The sequence below is a fragment of the Culex quinquefasciatus genome, chromosome 2 (genome assembly GCF_015732765.1).
Source record: "Culex quinquefasciatus strain JHB chromosome 2, VPISU_Cqui_1.0_pri_paternal, whole genome shotgun sequence".
NCBI lineage: Eukaryota > Metazoa > Arthropoda > Insecta > Diptera > Culicidae > Culex > Culex quinquefasciatus.
In genome coordinates, this window is record NC_051862.1 from 28174533 (window position 1) to 28194611 (window position 20079).

At 37.3% G+C, this 20079-nt stretch overlaps 3 protein-coding genes and 1 non-coding gene across 6 annotated transcripts in view; 3 read left to right on the forward strand and 1 right to left on the reverse strand.

Moving 5' to 3' along the window:
* The first annotated feature begins 1562 nt into the window (after positions 1-1562).
* Positions 1563-2549, forward strand: LOC119767761. Of its 3 annotated transcripts, none has more exons than XM_038257200.1 (2): positions 1563-1875; positions 2245-2549. In XM_038257200.1, the coding sequence occupies exons 1-2, from the start codon at positions 1713-1715 to the stop codon at positions 2406-2408; spliced, it is 327 nt and encodes a 108-aa protein (XP_038113128.1). In that variant the 5' UTR covers positions 1563-1712; the 3' UTR covers positions 2409-2549. The 3 variants fall into 3 exon arrangements, with proteins under 3 accessions (XP_038113128.1, XP_038113130.1, XP_038113129.1); XM_038257202.1 differs by having other exon boundaries at positions 1563-1871; XM_038257201.1 differs by having other exon boundaries at positions 1563-1845.
* A 1298-nt stretch (positions 2550-3847) lies between these two features.
* Positions 3848-9732, reverse strand: LOC119767760. The gene is made up of 3 exons (XM_038257199.1): positions 9491-9732; positions 3952-5199; positions 3848-3882 (listed from the first exon to the last, which is right to left on the reverse strand). The coding sequence occupies exons 1-2, from the start codon at positions 9659-9661 to the stop codon at positions 4006-4008; spliced, it is 1365 nt and encodes a 454-aa protein (XP_038113127.1). The 5' UTR covers positions 9662-9732; the 3' UTR covers positions 3848-3882; positions 3952-4005.
* Positions 9733-11153: 1421 nt separating this feature from the next.
* On the forward strand, positions 11154-11294 carry LOC119768201. The gene has a single exon (XR_005278013.1). It is a non-coding gene; the product is annotated as a U4 spliceosomal RNA (small nuclear RNA).
* A 4867-nt stretch (positions 11295-16161) lies between these two features.
* Positions 16162-20079, forward strand: part of LOC119767949 (insulin-like receptor) — a 263166-nt gene continuing 259248 nt past the window's right edge. Inside the window, exons 1-2 of the mRNA XM_038258020.1 lie at positions 16162-16373; positions 17234-17415. The gene's annotated coding sequence lies outside the window, so the exon portion shown is untranslated. The remainder of the gene's footprint in view (positions 16374-17233; positions 17416-20079) is intronic.

Genomic DNA, 20079 nt, shown 5'->3' on the forward strand with positions numbered 1-20079 from the left:
TACTTGAATATTAAAATTATTAATAAATTCTGCATATTTTTTATTTTGAATATCCAAATTTTAGATAAAATTTCTTAATTGTTTGTTTTAATATATTTTAGAATTTTCATTTTTGAATTATTTGTATTGCTGAATTTCAAAATTTCAGATTATTATTGAATTTAATGTCAGAGTTTTGAGATTCGGCGCAGATTTTAACTATTATTGTATCGAATACAAAATTATTAAATCGTTTACAATTATCACTCGCTTTCAAAAAGGGATATTCCATTTCTTTGATTTTATCATCAAAACTAGCATCAAACCATTGCAAACAATCACCTCGCGCAAAAACGCCAAACGTCACTTTCCGTTTCTGTTACTTTTCAGCTGCGTACCGCCTAAGAAAAATCTTTTCGTGACCCTTTGGGAGCTTTCAATGTTACAATTTCGAGGTTTTCGAGAATTTTAGAATTTGAAATTTCTGAAATTTTCCATGCTTCAATTCTTTTTTTGAGCTATTGAATTTATAAATACTTGAATATTAAAATTATTAATAAATTCTGCATATTTTTTATTTTGAATATCCAAATTTTAGATAAAATTTCTTAATTGTTTGTTTTAATATATTTTAGAATTTTCATTTTTGAATTATTTGTATTGCTGAATTTCAAAATTTCAGATTATTATTGAATTTAATGTCAGAGTTTTGAGATTCGGCGCAGATTTTAACTATTATTGTATCGAATACAAAATTATTAAATCGTTTACAATTATCACTCGCTTTCAAAAGGGATATTCCATTTCTTTGATTTTATCATCAAAACTAGCATCAAACCATTGCAAACAATCACCTCGCGCAAAAACGCCAAACGTCACTTTCCGTTTCTGTTACTTTTCAGCTGCGTACCGCCTAAGAAAAATCTTTTCGTGACCCTTTGGGAGCGTTCTTTTATTACGTAACGCGAAAAATCGGACTTTTAGACCCCTCCCCCTCGTAACAAAATTTCCATACAAATTTTAAAAATTTTGTATGGAGCGTAACACGGCCTCCGACCCCCTCCCCCTACTGCGTTACGTAATAAAAGAACGCTCCCTTTCCTTGACTGTTTCTTGGACGTTTTTTTATATAGTGTTTTGCGTTTCTTCCGATCTGCGTATCAGCTGGAGCCAAGGCATAAGCTATTTTTTATGTATACTTCCTGTCGAGAAAGGCTGTGAACTTGGCATTTCGCAGGGACGCTGACAGCTCTTTGTTTACATTACGAAACCACAAGCGGATGTGGCGACACTCTGAGGAGCATTTAGTCATTTTTGTGATAATAATATTGTTTTCAAATTGTTTGTTTGGTTAAATATTATATTTTTCTTTAGATGATGAACATAACAGAATTTTTAATGTCAGTTTATTATTGTACATTTATTTACCTGAAAAATCAACAGTTTTAAATTTTGGATGTCAGCCTTGCTCTTGTCATAAAATTTTGACTGCTCACTGTGAGCTCGTTTAACTGTTTACAACGGAGGAGCAGGAGGAAGAACCTACACTGAAAATACGCCACACTTTTTAGTCAAAGTGATGAGGAAAACACTTGAAATTGATCTTGTTTTGATTTGAAATGCAGTTTCGTGACAGCTTCGGCAGACTTTGCTTCGTTTCTTCATTTGTGTTTTGGCGGTCCGGTGTGTTCGTTTTTCGCAGGCTTGAATGACCGCGTGAGTTTGCTGCCGCCATGTTCCTGTCCAGTAAATTGCTTGCCCGGTTTGTGGCCGCGAAGACGAGCATCGTCACAAGGCTGTGTCCGTATGGCCAGCGGAAGGGCTCGGTCTCCCGCACCCGGAAAGAGGCCAACTTTGGCGATAGAGGTGCTTTCCGCAGATTCACCCACTTGATAAGTAAATCTTTCCCAGTTCCTGAGGGGAACACCATTGAAGAGTATCGGGGCCGGCATTTACAAAGCGGATTCAGTGGCAGTTCATTCTCAACTTAATGTGAACATGTTAAGGTTAATGTTAACATTCCATAGGTCGCCTCCCTAAGGTGTCGTGATAAGGTCCAGTTTGTGACGATACACTACCTTCCCTTTACTAAGCAATCGATTCCAGAAGGGAAAAGATCACCAGTTTGTGTTGGTCCGAGCCGGGATTTGAACCCCGATCTACCGCTTACGAGGCGGAAGCGTTACCACTGGGCTACGTGGCTCGGCCCACTTGATGAGTGGGGAGAAAGATTTTTTGTGGGGATCTATTTTGTGTGATTTGCAGGAAGGATGCGATTGAGCTGCAGATGCCGTACCAGGAAGCGTTTGATGAAATTAAGGAAAACACCCGCCTGGTGCTGGAGAATCGGTGAGAAGCTGGATTCGAATGCATTCCACCCAGGGGCCAAGCAATGCGTCATTCAGATGGTCAAGGCACAGTTTGATTAGATGGAACCGACCGCGGTTCCGAATCAACAAGAAGATTCCCCGGGGGCCTCCATCTCCGCAGAAAGCGGTGGTGGCGAACAACCCGAACCTGACCAGGAGGACGATCCTGAGAGCAGGGACAACCGGAAGAAGAGACAATTTTGACAAGCAAAGTTGATAGAAAATAAAAGCTGTCAAATTAATTTTATGACGCAACTTCTTCTATTTTTAACAAACCGAAATCCTTTTCTATTTCACACAAACATGGATTGATTATAGAAGGAAACACCATTTAAAACCGATAGATATAATGTAGTTTTTCATGTGACACAACACATCAAATTCAAGTGTTGTGCTATTGAATTGACAGCATCTTAAGGTGCCCAAAATTCAAGTGTTTTGCGATTGATTTTTGAGTGCTCTGTACAGCAGGGCCAGATCATGTGTAGAACACTTCGTTAAGCTGTGTAAGTTTTGCTCAGTGATAGGGACGAACCATTGACGCTCACCGACTCTTCGCTTGTCGCTCGCTCCAATCTTGTCCGCCTTATAATGCGGCGCCTGAAAAAAACACGAAAAAAAATCTCTCAAAACAAAGTAAAACATTTTAAAAACCTCAAAACCCACCCATCGTACACCTCGAGAATCCCCCGGCGCTTGTTCGCCCCGCTCGAGCCTTTGTTATCTTTCAACTCTCTTGCAACTTCCTGCGGGGAAATCTGTTTTGCGTTCAGCGCCGATCCCAACGGAAGGATTCTGGTCCGTCGGTGGTTGTGGGTGTGCTCGTTCGACAAAAGGTGCATCTCGCGGTTCAAAATGACGCGCACCGGACACTTTTGGGGCGACATCCGTTCGCACGCCCACCGACTGTTCCCGTTGGTGCTGTATCTGGCCAGCAGGTAGCGAGCGCCCTCGAACTGCAAGCCCAGCGTCCTTCGGATGCGGTAAAAGTCCATTTTTGACGGTGGAGGGGGCTCCATTTGGTGTCGCACGGTTGCCGGCACTTGCTGGAAGACAAACGTTGTGGGGACATTTTTCAGGATTTAAAGAACTTTTGCTCAAACTTATGTCAGCGTGTAGCTGACGCGCAATGCTGCCAAACTGACGGAAACAACCGGCATGCAGGAGAAGCGTGAGCTGTCAAATGTCAATCTTTTTTTCACACTCGCTTTGTGGATCGCGTACAGAGCGGACGTTTCTTTTGAAACTAAACAAGTTAGGGGAAAGGTTTTTCGCGTGACAATTTCCCCACCGACCAAGTTGTGATCGAGCAGTAACACAGATAACAATTTTGGGTGCAACTTCAACTGGGTTAATATTTTATTCAACTGCTCAATAAAATTCAAACAAGATAAATTCAACATGGCAGCGTCTTCGTCGCTTGAAGAATCAAAAGCTTCCGCCTTCAATTGATTAAACTAAACGTCAAGGTGCAAGAATCCCTTCAATATTTCACTTACCACTTTGGTCAGTTTGAGCTGCAGCTGGGGCCTTCCTGTTGAAAAGAGAGAGAGGACATCATTTACTACTTGTTCAAAAACACAATCTTTCCCCAATCCCTTACCCTGGAGGATCTCGTGCACTCCCGTCTGTTGCCCCATCACGCTGCGCTTCCCGTTCAGCTCGACCAGCGCCTTGACCGGGGAAACGGTGTTGACCATCGAGCAAACCGGTTCCGGCCGCGGATGACCATGCGAGGATTCGCCCGCCGGAACCAGCCGGCATTGCAGCGTTCCGGCGAGTTCCAGCTCGACAGAACAGCCCCGTGCCAAACGCAACCCCAGCGACTCTTTCCACCGGCGAGAAATCCGCCCAGCCGGAAGCAGAAGCCGTCGTGCTGGACGCCGATCCCGGATTTGACCACGCGGTAGAAGGTCACTTCCGGTTGCGCCACTTGGCCGTCATTTGCCGGGCAGGCAGCCAGCTCGGCGAAAGCGCCGTCCTGGGAAATTTGGTTTGCGGTGCTCTCTTTCAGGGCGGACTGACTCGGAGGGTAGTGGGAATGTTCCGAGAGGGTTCTGAAAGCGGTCAGCTGGGAGTTGGCCTCGAGGATTACCTTGCAGTCGGTCCAGGTGCACAACCACATGCTTCTACCGCCCTGGACCTGGGCCAGAAGGTAGTGATACCTGCCACGGACCATCGAAAGACCTCGCTCCAAGCAGTTGAAAAAGGCCACTTCCGGTTGGGGCACGTCGACACTCTGAAGCGCAGGAAGTTCGGGCATTTGTTCCGGATCGGAGTTCTGCTGGTAGGACTCGATGTTGAGGACACTTTCGTTCACGGTTGACCGGACACGCTTGGGCAGTAAGTCCAGGAACTCACGAACCGCCCGGTTAATCTTGAAACGTTCGCGTCCATCATATTTCTCCGGCTCGTGGCCGTGCTCGGTCAACGGACGACAGTCGCTCAGATCCTTGTCCACGTCAAGCCGACAGCCGCAACTCTCAACCTCGCACAGCCAATCAGTCAAACTCTTTTGGCTATAAACGAACCCCTTCACCACCAGCCGGTACTCCTCGGGCTCATCCGCCGGATCGTGGCAAAATTCCACACACTCGAATATCCCCATCGTTTTCTGCTGCGGCAGAACCGGCGGCAATTCCACCGTTTCCTCCGGTTCCGGAGGGAGTAGTGGCGGAACCTCAAATACCGGATCCGGATCCACTTCCGGTGGGGCGGGGGACTTTTCGGCACGCATTTGGCGCACCCGCACGTCCACCGTCTGGCAGAGGTTCCGGAAGACGAAGAAGTTTTCGAGCGAGTGCAGACACCGTGAGCAGATTTCCGAGTGCTGGTCGTCGGGGAAGACGATCTGGGGGGGAGGAAAGAATGAGACAATGGAACATCTTTGTCTTGTTTGTTGAGGTCTAATATGAACCCAAAAGTGCTCTTAAGTAATTTAGGAATTTTGTTATTCAAGATGGCGACCAACATGGCAATGGCGAAATATAAGCACGGACGATGATATCCAGGTTTTTAAGCAAAGATGGCGTTCGAATGTTGAACGTCCGAAATGTCAAAATCGCGCAGTAGCACCAACATTAGAAAAAAAATTGGCTGTCATGTCATTGCACACTTTTTCCGTAATGTTGGTACCACTGCGTGATTTTGACATTTCGGGCGTTCACCATTGGAACGCCATTTTCGCTTAAAAACCTGGATAAGCCTATCTTGCCCACCCAGCGCGTTCCGTTTGAATTCCGTTTAGAATTCCGCTTGAGCGAAAAAAGTTCGATTCGAATTCTAAACAGTGTTCGTTTTAGATTCTAAAACGCATTCCGTTTCAAACGCAACACCCGGTTCCGTTTGAGTTTTCGCCGCAAATCGGTTCGAGCGGAATTCAAACGGAATCGAAACGGAATGGACGTGTTGGCTTTGACAGTTGCTTCTTCTTCTTGTTTTTTCTTGCTGGTTTTCTTTTTTGTTTTTGTTGAATCCATTTGAAATTGGAATTCAACCATAGAAATAGATTAAACTTTTTAATGAATTTACTTTTTTATTTACCCTTTAACCAATCGTTAAAAACGCATCCCAACCCCGAGCGCACTTTATTTATTTTTTGTTTAGCAGAGTCAACATATTGCACAGATTTTTTTGTTCCTCTCGAGGCGGTTTACAACGACGTCATTCTTGGCGCACCGGTTGACACTTTAGATCTCTGGCCATCGCCATCGTCGAGCAGCTCCAGTAGGTTGGTCAGATCAAAGCGGGAAGTCTTCAGAACCTCGACCTTGGTGTGCGGCGGGTACGCTTCCTGGCAAGCCTCTTAGGTGTCCTCTCCAAAAACGCGTGGGCGGAGTGTTCACGATCGGGAGCGTGCCCTTGTCGCTGATCATGACAGCTCGTTCCAAGGGGACCATACCCAGTCAAATCAATCCGAATTCTGAAACGGAATCTAATTAGAATCGTATACAAATTCCGTTTCAAACGCAACAACCGGTTCCGTGTTCGAACCGGTTGTTGCGTTTGAAACGGAATTTGTATACGATTCTAATTAGATTCCGTTTCAGGATTCGGATTGATTTGACTGGGTAGTTGATCCATCGAAAACTGTTGTCTTGCCAATTTATTATTTTGTTTTGCATTAAAATGATAATAAGTGATAATAATAATAATAAATTCTTAAAACCTTCAACCTTTCTTCAAAAATAAAAGCATTGTTTTGAGTAAAAACACAAATTATAAGATTTAAAAAAATAAACGAATGCATAAAAAATACCTATAATTTAAATTTTTAAAATAACCAAAAATAATGTTTTTTTTAAACTTTGTTTTAACTGGCAATGAAAATGATGATGACAAAAAGTTCAAGATAACACAATTTTAAATGTTATTCTTTGGTTTATATTTTTTATCAAATCTTTACATATCTTTTCACTTGATTAAAGTTATTATTCTTTCAAAGAATTTAAAAATATCTATGAATTCGCTTAAAAGATATTTTACGAAGTATCCTTTAAAACTTTATAAATTTTGATATTAAATTTTATGAATCAGTTTCTATATATCGAAGTGCCAGTATGTAAATGTTCAATGAAAAATTCAGTTTGACAACACTTCATATTGAACCACTTTTTTCATAAGAATGTTTCTTTAAAGCAAGGTTCTCTAAACTTTTTGTTATAACTCAAACAAATTCTTATTAATTTAATCAAGCCAATGCTTGATACTATTTACAAATTTTGAATTCAGAAAAACAATATTTTCGTAAATTGATTAATAAACTGACTATACAGGCGAATACAGGTGTTTAAGCGAAGATGGCGTTCGAATTGTGAACGTCCTAAATGTCAGAATTCTAATCGCTCAGTAGCACCAACATTAGAAAAAATGTGGCTGTCATGCCATGGCACACTTTTTTCGTAATGTTGGTACCACTGCATGAATTTGACATTTCGGGCGTTCACAATTCGAACGCCATCTTCGCTTAAAAATCAGGATATCTGAAAGTCAAAAATTTAGATGACATTTTTTGCCAGCCTTATTTACAATTTCAAGATTTTGAACTATTTTTCAAGCATTAAACAGTTTTTCTATTTTTTCATTCAGAACAAAAAACGTTTGTATTATTTTCGAAATTTAAGTTTTCCGGAAACTGAAAACGTGTATCGAACAAAAGTTTAACGTGAAGACTTCCATCATTGTCATGATTTTTCGTTCAAAGATATAAATTTTGCGTCGCTTTCAATATTTTGACAAAATTCCTTCAACAAGTTGTTTAGAATAGTGCCCTACACATGCTGATTCCTTTTGGTAACGATTATCCCATTCCTTGTAAAGTTATGGAAATCGTCATTAATCAATGATTGCCAACTAGGACGTCAATGACTGTGCCACAAAAGTATATAAATTTTGAAGCACAATTGATTTAGATTAAAAATTCCTACAGTGGCTTCAAGAAGGCAACAACTGGCACATGCTGATTCCTTTTGATGCTGCTATTCGTTAAATTGAATTTAATACACAATTTTTTATAGTGATGATTAATTTTCTTTGAAAATGATCAACGGCTTCACCTTAAGGCAAAAGAACATTTGGGAACAATATTTGAAATGACTGAATGAACATTCAAACAAATTGACCACAAATAAAAAACTATGCCAAACTGAATTTGGATTAATTTTTTTAAATATTCAACCAGTTTGGCAAATTGAAGTAGAATCAGAATCTTAACTATACGCTGACCTTGGTGTTATTTTGAAGTTATATTCGTTCGTGGTTATATGTTACGTTATCATTTGTTCGATAAACTTAGTAAAAAAAAAAACAATCTTTTTATTAATAAAAAATTGGGTCAAATACATGCCACAATTATCATCAGATTTATTAGATTTATTAACGTCTTACGTCTTAAAAAGCCTTTTCATTCTCAAAGATTGAAATAAGGAAAGGAACCCTAAATTCGATGCTGAAGACGAAATGAGTGAAATTAATTTCAAAGGTGTATAAAATATTTAAAAATTATTCAAGAGTTTGAACATATTTTTCAAACAGGTATGCTTGGGATTCCCCACTTTTTAACAAAAAATCACAAATTCCAGACTTTTCCCGATTTTTTGTAGATTTTGGCGAGTTCCCGACTTTTTCCCGACTTTCCCGATTTCCCGGCTTGAGTGGCCACCCTGAATTCTGCCAAAGTTCGGGAAATAAATCTGATTGGGTAGTCAATACTTTACCAACTCATTCAAGGTATGTTTACATGGCAGCTGCGGGTTTGTTTGCATCAGATCTGCTTTCTTTTTCTAGCAAAAGTTTTTGTCAGGCGACTTCTAGCTGGTTTTTCTGACTGACAGCCCGATTTGTCAGAGAACATATTTCGCCAGCTCATTGCAACTTTGACGAGAAGAAGTTCGTCATTTTTGGGATAAATTAAATTTTTTTCACTGAGCCTAGAAAGCCCAGAAAGCCTTACACTCAAAGTGAAAGGTATCCTTTTTTTCAAGTTCAGCCGTCGTCAAGGGTATTGAAAATGTACTGATTTTGACATACTCTTTTAAAATGGTGACGCCGGGTGAACTTGAAAAAAAAATAGAAAGAACCCTATTGAGGGATACTTCTAAAATTTGAGTGTAGATTTCGGATTTGTACTGATTTTAAGTGCATACACTGTAACTAAAAATTGCATTTTGCTGAGTTCGTTTTCGCACTTTTTCATACATTTTTCAGTTCGACTATGATTACACAATAAAAGGTGAAATCGTAGCTGAACTGAAAAAATCGTATGTAAAAGTGCGAAAACGAACTCAGCAAAGTGCGATTTTCAGTTTTACAGTGTATATGGTATACTATGGTGACCTTGAAAAAGGGTAGAAAATACCCTTTTGAGGGATAGTTCTGATTCTGAGTGTAGGATGAATCATCCCACCAACTGAGAATTTTGGCTCGAGATCGGCACTACCAGCTCTCCTAGAATATTTCGTGACTGAGATATGAAGCACCGGATTTATGAGGTAGAAATTGACAGATCTCCCATAAAGAGCGGTACGATTGGACAACTTTCTGACAAATTCTTAAACTTTAAACAATGTTTTATGAAATTCTTCAATTTATTCCAACCATAAAAAAAGAAACAACTTGCAAAAAAAAACAAGAATCACTCTTACCTCAACGTTGACCAAGCTCCGGATGTGCTTCAGCAGGTCCGGATTGGCCGGGGTCCCGACGTCGAAGAACCGCTGCAAACGATTATTGTCCGACAGGCCCATACACAGCCGGCAGAACCGCTCACGGTGGAAGGCGGTCCTCAGCGCCACCGTGGACGGAGCCGAGTCCATTTGGGGGAGATTCACCGGGGTAGATTTTTCTTGCAGCAAACACGCGTGACCCGACCCGGCGATGGCAACGACGAAAACAAAACTGATGATGACGATCAGTTGGAGTTGGACTCTGCATAGCGGTACGGGTTTGACAGTTGAAAGCTGTTGTAGCGTTCTCGAAGTGTTGGTTTGGAAATGTGTTCAGTCGCAGGGGTAGCGCACAAGGTGGGTTGAACAGGACAAAAATGTTACAAAAAAATAATTAAAATCAAGTGAAATATTTTAAGTGGGCCAACGGAGGTAACCAAATTTGGTCCTAAAATGAAGCTTAGATTGCTGATATTATTGTTTACAGCGATAAAGCTTATTTTACTGAGTGCAATGACCCTTTGTACAACAACAAAGAGTTTAAAAAGGATTTTGAAATCAATTTAAAAAAAAAATTAACCTCGCGGTCCTTCTTGACAGAAAAGTTCCTACTTGACAGCTCGTTTCAAGGGGACCATAGTTAATCCACTGAAAAAATGTTGTCTTGTCATTTTTTTTGCATTACAATGAAAAAAAAAAGTGATCAGAAATGGGTTTTTCATCGTGTTTTTTACCATTGTACATAAAAATTTACATAGGGCTTTAGTACCCAATCCGAAACAAAGAGTTAAAAAAAAACTCTAGACATGAACTGCCGGGATCCGTGCAGTAGGGGAAAGCGTGGTTGCCTCTCATCCAGTCAGGCCGTCAGGTTCGTTCCCAGAAGGCACCGGTGGTATTTTTTTCGAGACGAGATTTGTCTGATCAAGCCTTCCGTCGGACGGAGAATTATATGTTGGACCCGGTCTAGAATCTAGAGGTTAGGTCGTTAGCTCAATCCAGGTGTTGGACTTGTCTCTCTGGGTCCTGTTTCGGTGGAGTCGCTGGTAGGCAGTTGGACTCACAATCCAAAGGTCTTCAGTTCGAATCCCGGGGTGGACGGAAGCTTAGGTAAAAAAAGAGGTTTGCAATTGCCTCAACAATCTGCGTTTAGACATGAACTGACGTTTAAAAAGCAAATTGGCCCACTATGAATGTTTTGCTCGAAATTGTGAATCGAGAAATTAAAAGTGAGAGTGTCAAGCAAAACAATGTAAAATGACGAATGTGGATTTGTGAACAAGCAGTCAATCCTGCTTATTGATGACCAAATTCATTTCGAGCCTGAATAGACTGTGTATTTACAAATCCATGATTTACCTTATTTTCAAAATAAAAAAAACTTGTGTAAAAATGAACAACAAATTCCATCCTAAAGCCCCACCGTGCACCAAAAGCCACGTGGTTTGCCCAAATCATCATTCCCTCTCTTTCTCCCTCACTTCAACAAAGCGTAAAAATCGCCGTTGCGTCGCGTCCTCTGTTTCACTTACCTTCACTCAACCCCGCCTCTCGCCTTTCGTTCCCAACCAGCCCGTCAGTCATCGCTAGCGCACCAGGTCGGCCGGGTAGACATAACCGGCGATTTTTCCCTTCATTCTTTAGCTTTGCGCAGTGGCGATATCGTAACCAATGAGGTTCTACCGAGGTGCGATTATTGCTAGTTGAAAACTAATACCAATACCCCGCCATGAGGACGTGAAATACCGTCCGCTACGGCAATTTTTGCGAGCTTCGAAAGAGGCGACTAATCTTAACAGTTAAAGTTTTATCTACCTACTTACTCTGACTTGCACATCAATTTGGATGGAGCAACATAAGGTGGTAGACGAAATCTCGTGCTTCGTTTAAGGATACCATTCTGCGGCATCCGTGTAACAGTTCAATCGGGCGAATCTGTGATTGTAAACAAGCAGTCTATCCCCCTCTTGCTTGACGTGAACCGTCACTTGAGCAAAAGGGATAGACTGCTTGTTTACAATCGCAGATTCGCCCTATTGAACTGTCACTACGGACATCATGTTGAAAAGTTGAACTTTTCAGCACTGTTATTTTTAGTGATGATAAGTAGTAGAGGTGGGCAAAACTGCTCTTTTTAAGGAGGCGCTCATTTTCGTTCGCTCTGTAAAAAGAGCCGCTCTTTTGAACGGCTCTTTCGCTCTTTTTCAAAATTTGGATGAAAATGTTTTTTTTTTCAAGAATTGTGTGATGTTATAAGTTATTTCACATGCAATGCATTGGACTTTTATAAATTAGGCCGTACCAAATATTTTTTGAAGTTTATGTCCCTCAACTCTGGCCAAAGTTTCAAAAAAATAAAATTAAAAAAAATAGTAACAAGGCATGGTATAAACATTTTAATAAAAAAAGAGTTCTAAAATGTATTTTAAACAGTTGTTGTCTCCAGTTGTATGACAATCATTAGTTTCAAAATATCGAAGTATTGATGAACTTTTTTTTAGCCGAAAAAAATGCATTACTGTGCAACGGAATTTCACAAAAATTCAAAATATTTTAGATCGATCCCAAAATGCTTCTTAATTTGTTTTCAGTTGATAAGACTTCTATTTCCAATAAATTTTGGAAGTTTTTTGAAAAATATATTGTGATATTTGATAAAAAATAAAACTGAAAACAAGAACATGCCTTTGAAAATCATAGGTCTTGGTGGTCTCTATGTTAAGATTTCTACTCACAACTAATCATTCGAGTAATTGAATGTTATCCAAACTTAAATCTAGGAAAAATTGCTATTAATTTTAAAATTGCGTTTTTTTCTGCAAGAATTGAACAAATGCTGATATTTTATTTGGAGAAAATATTCCGTGAACTCTTCTCTACATTTTGATTTAATAGATAAAGTCTATAAACGCTAAAGTTTAATAGGACAAAATGATTATTTTTTTCCCAAAATCTCTCAAATATTCAGTAGATTTTTAGTAATATTTGACAAATTATGCTATTTGAAATGTAAAAATTTGTATTCCGGTATTATTTCAATGTACACTCAGTTGTATAGTGGAAAGTTTATTTGATTATTTTTGATTATAATAAAATCATTTATCATTTAAATTCTCAAAAACAAATTTAATACAATTTTTTTTGGAAATTCTATAAATTATATTTATAACAAAAATCATGCCATATTGAAACGGTTCTTTCAAAAGACCGGAGTTTAAAAAAGAACCGCGGTTCTTTTTTTGTGAGTCACGGTTCGTTCGCTCTTTTCAGTGAACCGGCTCTTTGAGCGGTTCGCTCTTTTTTGCCCACCTCTAATAAGTAGGCAATTTTTTTACTATATGATAATAGAAAAAGTGAGTATTCCTAAAGCAGAATTTCAAAAAGGTAAAATACCGCAATTTTTCGCGCAATTTTATTTCATATTTTTTCATGTTGATTTAAACAATAAATTTTTGAGTGTTCAGGACGACTTTTTGAGTCACATTTGTTCTACGAAAAACAAAAGTTACTATTTTTGTTTATTTAATCATTTTACGATGTAAAATCGAATTTGCCAGCAAAAAGTACTTAGGTGAAATTTTGACAAAAAGCATCATTTTATAGCCATTTTCAGGTAAGTTTTTTGAAAATAGTCGCAGTTATTATTTTTTAAATTCAGTGCCCATGTTTGGTCACCTTTGATAAAAATATTTCTGAAAAGCTGAGAAAATTCTCTATAATAATCCATCTATAATTAACTTTTATGTTTTTATTTGCCATGATGTTAAATATATTTAATATATTCTACAAATTTTGTTTTCAATTAAAAGCAAATCGTAATAAAACCTTGCGCACAAGCCATTGCAACATTGTTTCACAGCAATAACTTCATCAAACATCACTTTATTCTCTGCCTAATTCTAACTGACAGGCTCGAAATATAATTTATCACCAGCGAAGGTGAGATCACGTCTTGGATCGTATTGATATGATTTGCTATCGGGGTGCCGATGGATGTTCTTTGCCACGCACGACAGACGCGCGGTCAATTTTCAATTGACATTTTAAATTTGATTTGCTTCACTCGATCGAGTCAAACAGAGAGCCGAGTTCTGCAGTGAATTTGATGTGAGGAGACGGATCGGGTTAATGAACGAATTATTAAATAAATAAATTCATTGGCTGGAGCATTGCTGTAGCTATTTATTGGTTTTGAGCAGTTCTCTAGGATTTCGGTCATTCGATTTTTTTTTGTATTTTTTAATCCGACTGAAACTTTTTTGGTGCCTTCGGTATGCCCAAAGAAGCCATTTTGCATCATTAGTTTGTCCATATAATTTTCCATACAAATTTGGCAGCTGTCCATACAAAATGATGTATGAAAATTCAAAAATCTGTATCTTTTGAAGGAATTTTTGATCGATTTGGTGTCTTCGGCAAAGTTGTAGGTATGGATACGGACTACACTAGAAAAAATAATACACGGTAAAAAAATTTGGTGATTTTTTTATTTAACTTTTTGTCACTAAAACTTGATTTACAAAAAAACACTATTTTTAATTTTTTTATTTTTTGATATGTTTTAGAGGACATAAAATGCCAACTTTTCAGAAATTTCCAGGTTGTGCAAAAATCATTGACCGAGTTATGAATTTTTAATCAATACTGATTTTTCAAAAATCGAAATTTTGGTCGTAAAATTTTCAACTTCATTTTCGATGTAAAATTAAATTTGCAATCAAAAGTACTGTAGTGAAATTTTGATAAAGTGCACCGTTTTCAAGTTATAGCCATATTTAAGTGACTTTTTGAAAATAGTCGCAGTTTTCATTTTAAAATTAGTGCACATGTTTGCCCAGTTTTGAAAAAATATTTTTGAAAAGCTGAGAAAATTCTCTATATTTTGCTTATTCGGACTTTGTTGATACGACCTTTAGTTGCTGAGATATTGCAATGCAAAGGTTTAAAAACAGGAAAATTGATGTTTTCTAAGTTTCACCCAAACAACCCACCATTTTCTATCGTCAATATCTTAGCAACTAATGGTCCGATTTTCAATGTTAATATATGAAACATTTGTGAAATTTTCCGATCTTTTCGAAAAAAATATTTTCAAAATTTTCAAATCAAGACTAACATTTCAAAAGGCCAAACATTCAATATTACGCCCTTTTAAAATGTTAGTCTTGATTTGAAAATTTTGAAAATATTTTTTCGAAAAGATCGGAAAATTTCACAATTGTTTCATATATTAACATTGAAAATCGGACCATTAGTTGCTGAGATATTGACGATAGAAAATGGTGGGTTGTTTGGGTGAAACTTAGAAAACATCAATTTTCCTGTTTTTAAACCTTTGCATTGCAATATCTCAGCAACTAAAGGTCGTATCAACAAAGTCCGAATAAGCAAAATATAGAGAATTTTCTCAGCTTTTCAAAAATATTTTTTTCAAAACTGGGCAAACATGTGCACTTATTTTAAAAATAAAAACTGCGACTATTTTCAAAAAGTCACTTAAATATGGCTATAACTTGAAAACGGTGCACTTTATCAAAATTTTAGTAAAGTACTTTTTGATTGCAAATTTGATTTTACATCGAAAAATGAAGTTGAAAATTTTACGACCAAAATTTCGATTTTTGAAAAATCAGTATTGATTAAAAATTCATAACTCGGTCAATGATTTTTGCACAACCTGAAATTTCTGAAAAGTTGGCATTTTATGTCCTCTAAAACATATCAAAAATAAAAAAATTAAAAATAGTGTTTTTTGTAAATCAAGTTTTAGTGATAAAAGTTAAATAAAAAATCACCAAATTTTTTTACCGTGTATTATTTTTTCCAGTGTAGTCCGTATCCATACCTACAACTTTGCCGAAGACACCAAATCGATCAAAAATTCCTTCAAAAGATACAGATTTTTGAATTTTCATACATCATTTTTGTATGGACAGCTGCCAAATTTGTATGGAAAATTATATGGACAAACTAATGATGCAAAATGGCTTCTTTGGGCATTCCGAAGGCACCAAAAAAGTTTCAGTCGGATTAAAAAATACAAAAATTAAAATTGAAGAAAAAAGACCGATTTCGTAGAGAATTGCTCTTTTGAGTTTTATAATGTGTTTGTATTTTTTGTATTTTTGTATTTTTGTATTTTTGTATTTTTGTATTTTTGTATTTTTGTATTTTTGTATTTTTGTATTTTTGTATTTTTGTATTTTTGTATTTTTGTATTTTTGTATTTTTGTATTTTTGTATTTTTGTATTTTTGTATTTTTGTATTGTTGTATTTGTGTATTGTTGTATTTTTGTATTTTTGTATTTTTGTATTTTTGTATTTTTGTATTTTTTTATTTCTGTAATGTTGTATTTTTAAGGAAAAAAACTTCCATTGAATTCACCGCTTTTATCAGTATCACGCAGAACCGCGAATCAAACTCTCCCTGTGTTTGTGCACTTCTTTTTGAAAATGTGCGTGTTTGATTTCGCCTTTTTTTCGCACAAAAATCCTCTCTCTCGCGAGATTCTCTCTCTATTTTGACGGCGGCGACGACGAAGACGATTGCCACCCGCCGCCTACTCCGCCCAACCCGGCTCCTTCCGGCCTTTCTTCGGGTCCACCCTTTCTTGGCCTACTGCACGCGATTCGCCTGGTCCTGCTGGTTCCTCCTCAGCGTTCAGTAGTCTAACTTTTCTCGTCGGGTTCGGGCAAGCATTTCGAGTGCGCAACAATCGCGTGGCCTTCGTGTCGCGTGGTCGGTTTTGTTCTTTCGGTCCAATTAGGCTATTTGGGGCTAAATTTTGCCCGATGTCCGGGCGGACATCTGGTGCGAATTTGGTGACTTTCGGTCGGCGCGGATTTCGGCCGTTGACTCCGGTATTTTTCCCTTGTTCTTTGGTGCAATTTTTCAAACCAATATTATTCTTTGCTCTCTTTCGCTCTTTCGGGGCCCGGCCGGGTCTGCAGAAAAAAAGTGTGCGAAGTTTGTTTTTCGTTCCTTCTCATCGCGTGTGAGCGCAATAATTTTAATGGTGTTGCAGAGTGGCGAGACAAAAAAAAAAAGCAAAATCAAGAAAAATAAAAATTTCGCCGTACTGACCTGTCCAAGGTGGCCATGAATAGAGACCCTAAATAGGGAGACTGGTCTAAGCTGGCTAAATCGATCTGGCAACGTATGTTTTGAGCTTGGCAACACTGATAAGTTTTGCTGGGCGTAAAGGCAAATGCTCGTTTGGATACGTCAAACTCGTGTCTGTTTGGGTACGTCAAATTCACTTCGACCAGTCTCCCTATTTAGGATCTCTAGCCATGAAGAGGTGCGAGCGAAACGGAGAGAAAGACCGCTAAAGCGGGACGGAGAAAGGGAAGAAGACGAAAGCAGGAAAAAAGGAAACAAGAAGAAACCAAAAAGGCAAGACCAAACAAGAGAAACCAAAAAACACACAGAGCAAGAAAGAGAAAATAAGACAAATAGACCGGCGCGCGCGTGAGAGACCGCGACGAAGATTTCGTGTGTGTGAGTGTGTGTGTATTTATTATTTTGCATTTGAGGTTAGTTTTATTTTTCGCCCAAACATTTCGGTTTTATTTGGTTTGGTTTTTTTGTGGAATCAAGGCGAGGGAAGATATTTATTTTGATAGTTTTTTTGCTTTCTCTCTCTCTCTCTCTGTCGTCGTTTGGGGGGTCGTCTGCTGACCGCATGTTGCATGTTTTGATACCGGTAATTTTCCACCAGGAATTGGCGAAAAAGAATCTTGGTGAAATGTGACGTTTTGCATTTGAGATAGAGAAAAGTTTTTCGAAAAAATACAAAACTAGTATAGTGTTAAAAAAAAACATCTTGAAAAAAGTTTCACGGAATGTGGGAGTGAATAAAAAAATATTTGTTTATATATTTTATCAAGTTCCGAGTAAAAGGTGAGTAAAAACAGTAACGTATTAATTAAAAAAACTAGGTCAAGATCAAAATCTTTTAAAGCATTTACTCAGAAATGTTATTTCAAGTCTTCATACAAATTGAGCAGCTGTCCATTCAAAATAGTACAGTCCAGACTCGATTAACCGAAGCCTCGATTATCCGAAGGTTTGTATGGGACTTCGAATAATCAGGACCAAAAAAAAAAAAAAAATTTCGTGTAATTTTGTTTTCTAACTTTTTACATCAAATTCGAGTTCTGCGACTTCATTTGTTTTAAATTTGAATATTTGATTGCCTTTCAAATTAAAAAATGCATCTTTTCGATATGTAATCACTGCCATTTTGGCCGCTATCTTGTATTTAATAATTCTAAACCATTTTTGAGTAGTTTATGTGTCATACTTAAGCTCGACCATCAAAAATAAGACAAAGATTTTTTTTTCGTAATTCGATTAGATTCGAATACCCGAAGTGAAATTTTTCTGAGGCCGTCTGATAATCGAGTCTGGGCTGCATATGAATTTTCAAAAAAACTTTAACTTGAAAAGTATATTTTTATAAAAGTCTGCTCAAATAGGTGTCTTCGGCAAGGAAGTAAGGATAACAAAAGTTTCACTTTCCCAGTTTTTATTGTTTTTAAATTTGAATTTTGAAAAATTCTTTGTATGGATATTGAAAAATGAAAAAAGGCGTTTTTAATTAAAAGATATTAAGTTGATTTATTATCGAAAGCCACTTTTGAACATGTTTGGCACTATTTTGACCTTTAAAAAAAATCATCCATTGCTGAGTTTATCAAAATTGCTTTTTTCAATAGTGTGCGTTTCTGATGCTGGTCATATCCACACATTTTCAAAAAGTTTAGAAGTTGCAAAGAAAAGGTAAATGTAAACAGGCAAAAGGAGCAAATTATCAATCTCAAAAATGAAATTTAAATTGCATTTTCTAATCTTGTAGGTAGAATTGTTTCTAACATTTTTGAAGGTGTGTGACGATCCATGCAAAATCTTTGGATTTTGTTGGGAAAAAGCAATTTAAAATAAAAAATATTACTTATTGTGAAATTTTATGCTCTTTCATATAAAAATAATTTATTTTCTTCAAGAATTAGGGAAAAGCTTATTAAAAAATTGTTTGTACATTTTCAAATGTTAGTCTAGGTTTTAAAATTTAGAAAATCATTTTATTTAATAGACCAGAAAATTTCACGTTAGTTTCATTTTTAGTATTAAAAATTGGACCAATAGTTTCCAAGATATCATCATTATAACAATGAAAAAAATATGGTGTCATTGAAAAAACACAGTTTCCACAAATTTTAAACAATTATAGGTTAAGTAAAAGTCTAAAAATGGAAACGGTAGATTTTTCAGTTTTTCGAAAATATTGTTTTGCGGGGAAACACATAATTTGTGTTACCTCTGATAATTATTTTTTCATTAAATTAGTTATAATATTTATTTTTCTATAGGACGTATAATAAATACTGTAGATATGAGCATTTCTCTCTCAGATTTCGGTCATTCGATTTTTTTTGTTATTTTTAATCCGACTGAAACTTTTTTGGTGACTTCGGTCATTTTTGAAAAAAATATTTTTGAAAAGTTTTTTTTTGCAAGAAAAATTGTCTATTTATCGAAGTTTTGGATACTTATGATAGAAAAACTACTGGACAGGTGTATACAGCATTTGAAAACACTTTTACATTCAAATGTTGAAGCCTCGTAGTTTAAATGTTTATACTTTTTTCAATTTTTGAAGGCTATAGCCGAGCGGGCTAAGGCGCTCATCCTCTTTGTGTATGCTGGGTTTGGATCCCATCGACTGTAACTTTTTTGAGTGTGTAGAAAAAGGTGAATATGCGGTGCATAATATTGATTAATTTTCCTCACAAATGTGATGGTTATGTTTTTAAGCATTGAATTGTGTGTTGTGTTGAACAAAATTGTTGAAATTGTCTTGGTGAAACATTTTATATTGTTAATTTTTTCGACAAATATTCTACAGTTTTTCAAAATTTCAGAAACCCTGCCCTTCCGATTTTGTTTTGCTGTTTTTGTTTTTGAGTCATCCACCATCCATCACCATCATCACCGCTGCTGGCGTGCGTTCGATTGTGTGTGAAACGTGAGAGCTCAATAATGAGAGTTTGTAGAAATTGATCTCTCGCCACATCTCTCACCACTCACACCCGATAATACAAGCCTACGCGCCACTGACAGAGTAGTAGGCGATGGCGTTCGCGTTCTTATGAATGAATGTGTGACTTTTTTGTGTGGTACGTTTGTAGAAGTTTTTACGCTCGCGGGCCTGCTATGACCGTTCTGGTAGTAGTACGAGTACTACGAAAGTCACTATCACTGTTTGGGCGTAGCGATGTAGTGTGCGATATGATTTGGCATGGCCTACTGTTTTTTTTGCGAAAATGGTCAGAAAGTTTTGTTTGAAAAAATCTAATTAAATGTCAGTTTGAATTTGGAATTCTAGTTTAAGTACTAAAGTTAAAGTTGAGAGCAGAAACGACAGAAAACATAATTTGCACTAAAATAATCATTTCAGTTTGTCTCTAGAAAAAATGTTCTTTCATCAAGTATTTATTAAATTTATGATTTAGACTAAAGTGTACTAAACAATTGATCTGTTATTTGAATTGATAAAAAGTG

Bases quoted from the DNA above. Each gene is read 5' to 3' on its own strand.
- LOC119767760 (XM_038257199.1), bottom strand. From the start codon at position 9,661: ATGGACTCGGCTCCGTCCACGGTGGCGCTGAGGACCGCCTTCCACCGT. The intron at 5,200-9,490 runs GTAAGAGTGATT...CCTCCCCCCCAG, and splicing joins GGAGCTTGGTCAACGTTGAG to ATCGTCTTCCCCGACGACCA.
- LOC119767761 (XM_038257200.1), top strand. From the start codon at position 1,713: ATGTTCCTGTCCAGTAAATTGCTTGCCCGGTTTGTGGCCGCGAAGACG. The intron at 1,876-2,244 runs GTAAATCTTTCC...TGTGATTTGCAG, and splicing joins CAGATTCACCCACTTGATAA to GAAGGATGCGATTGAGCTGC.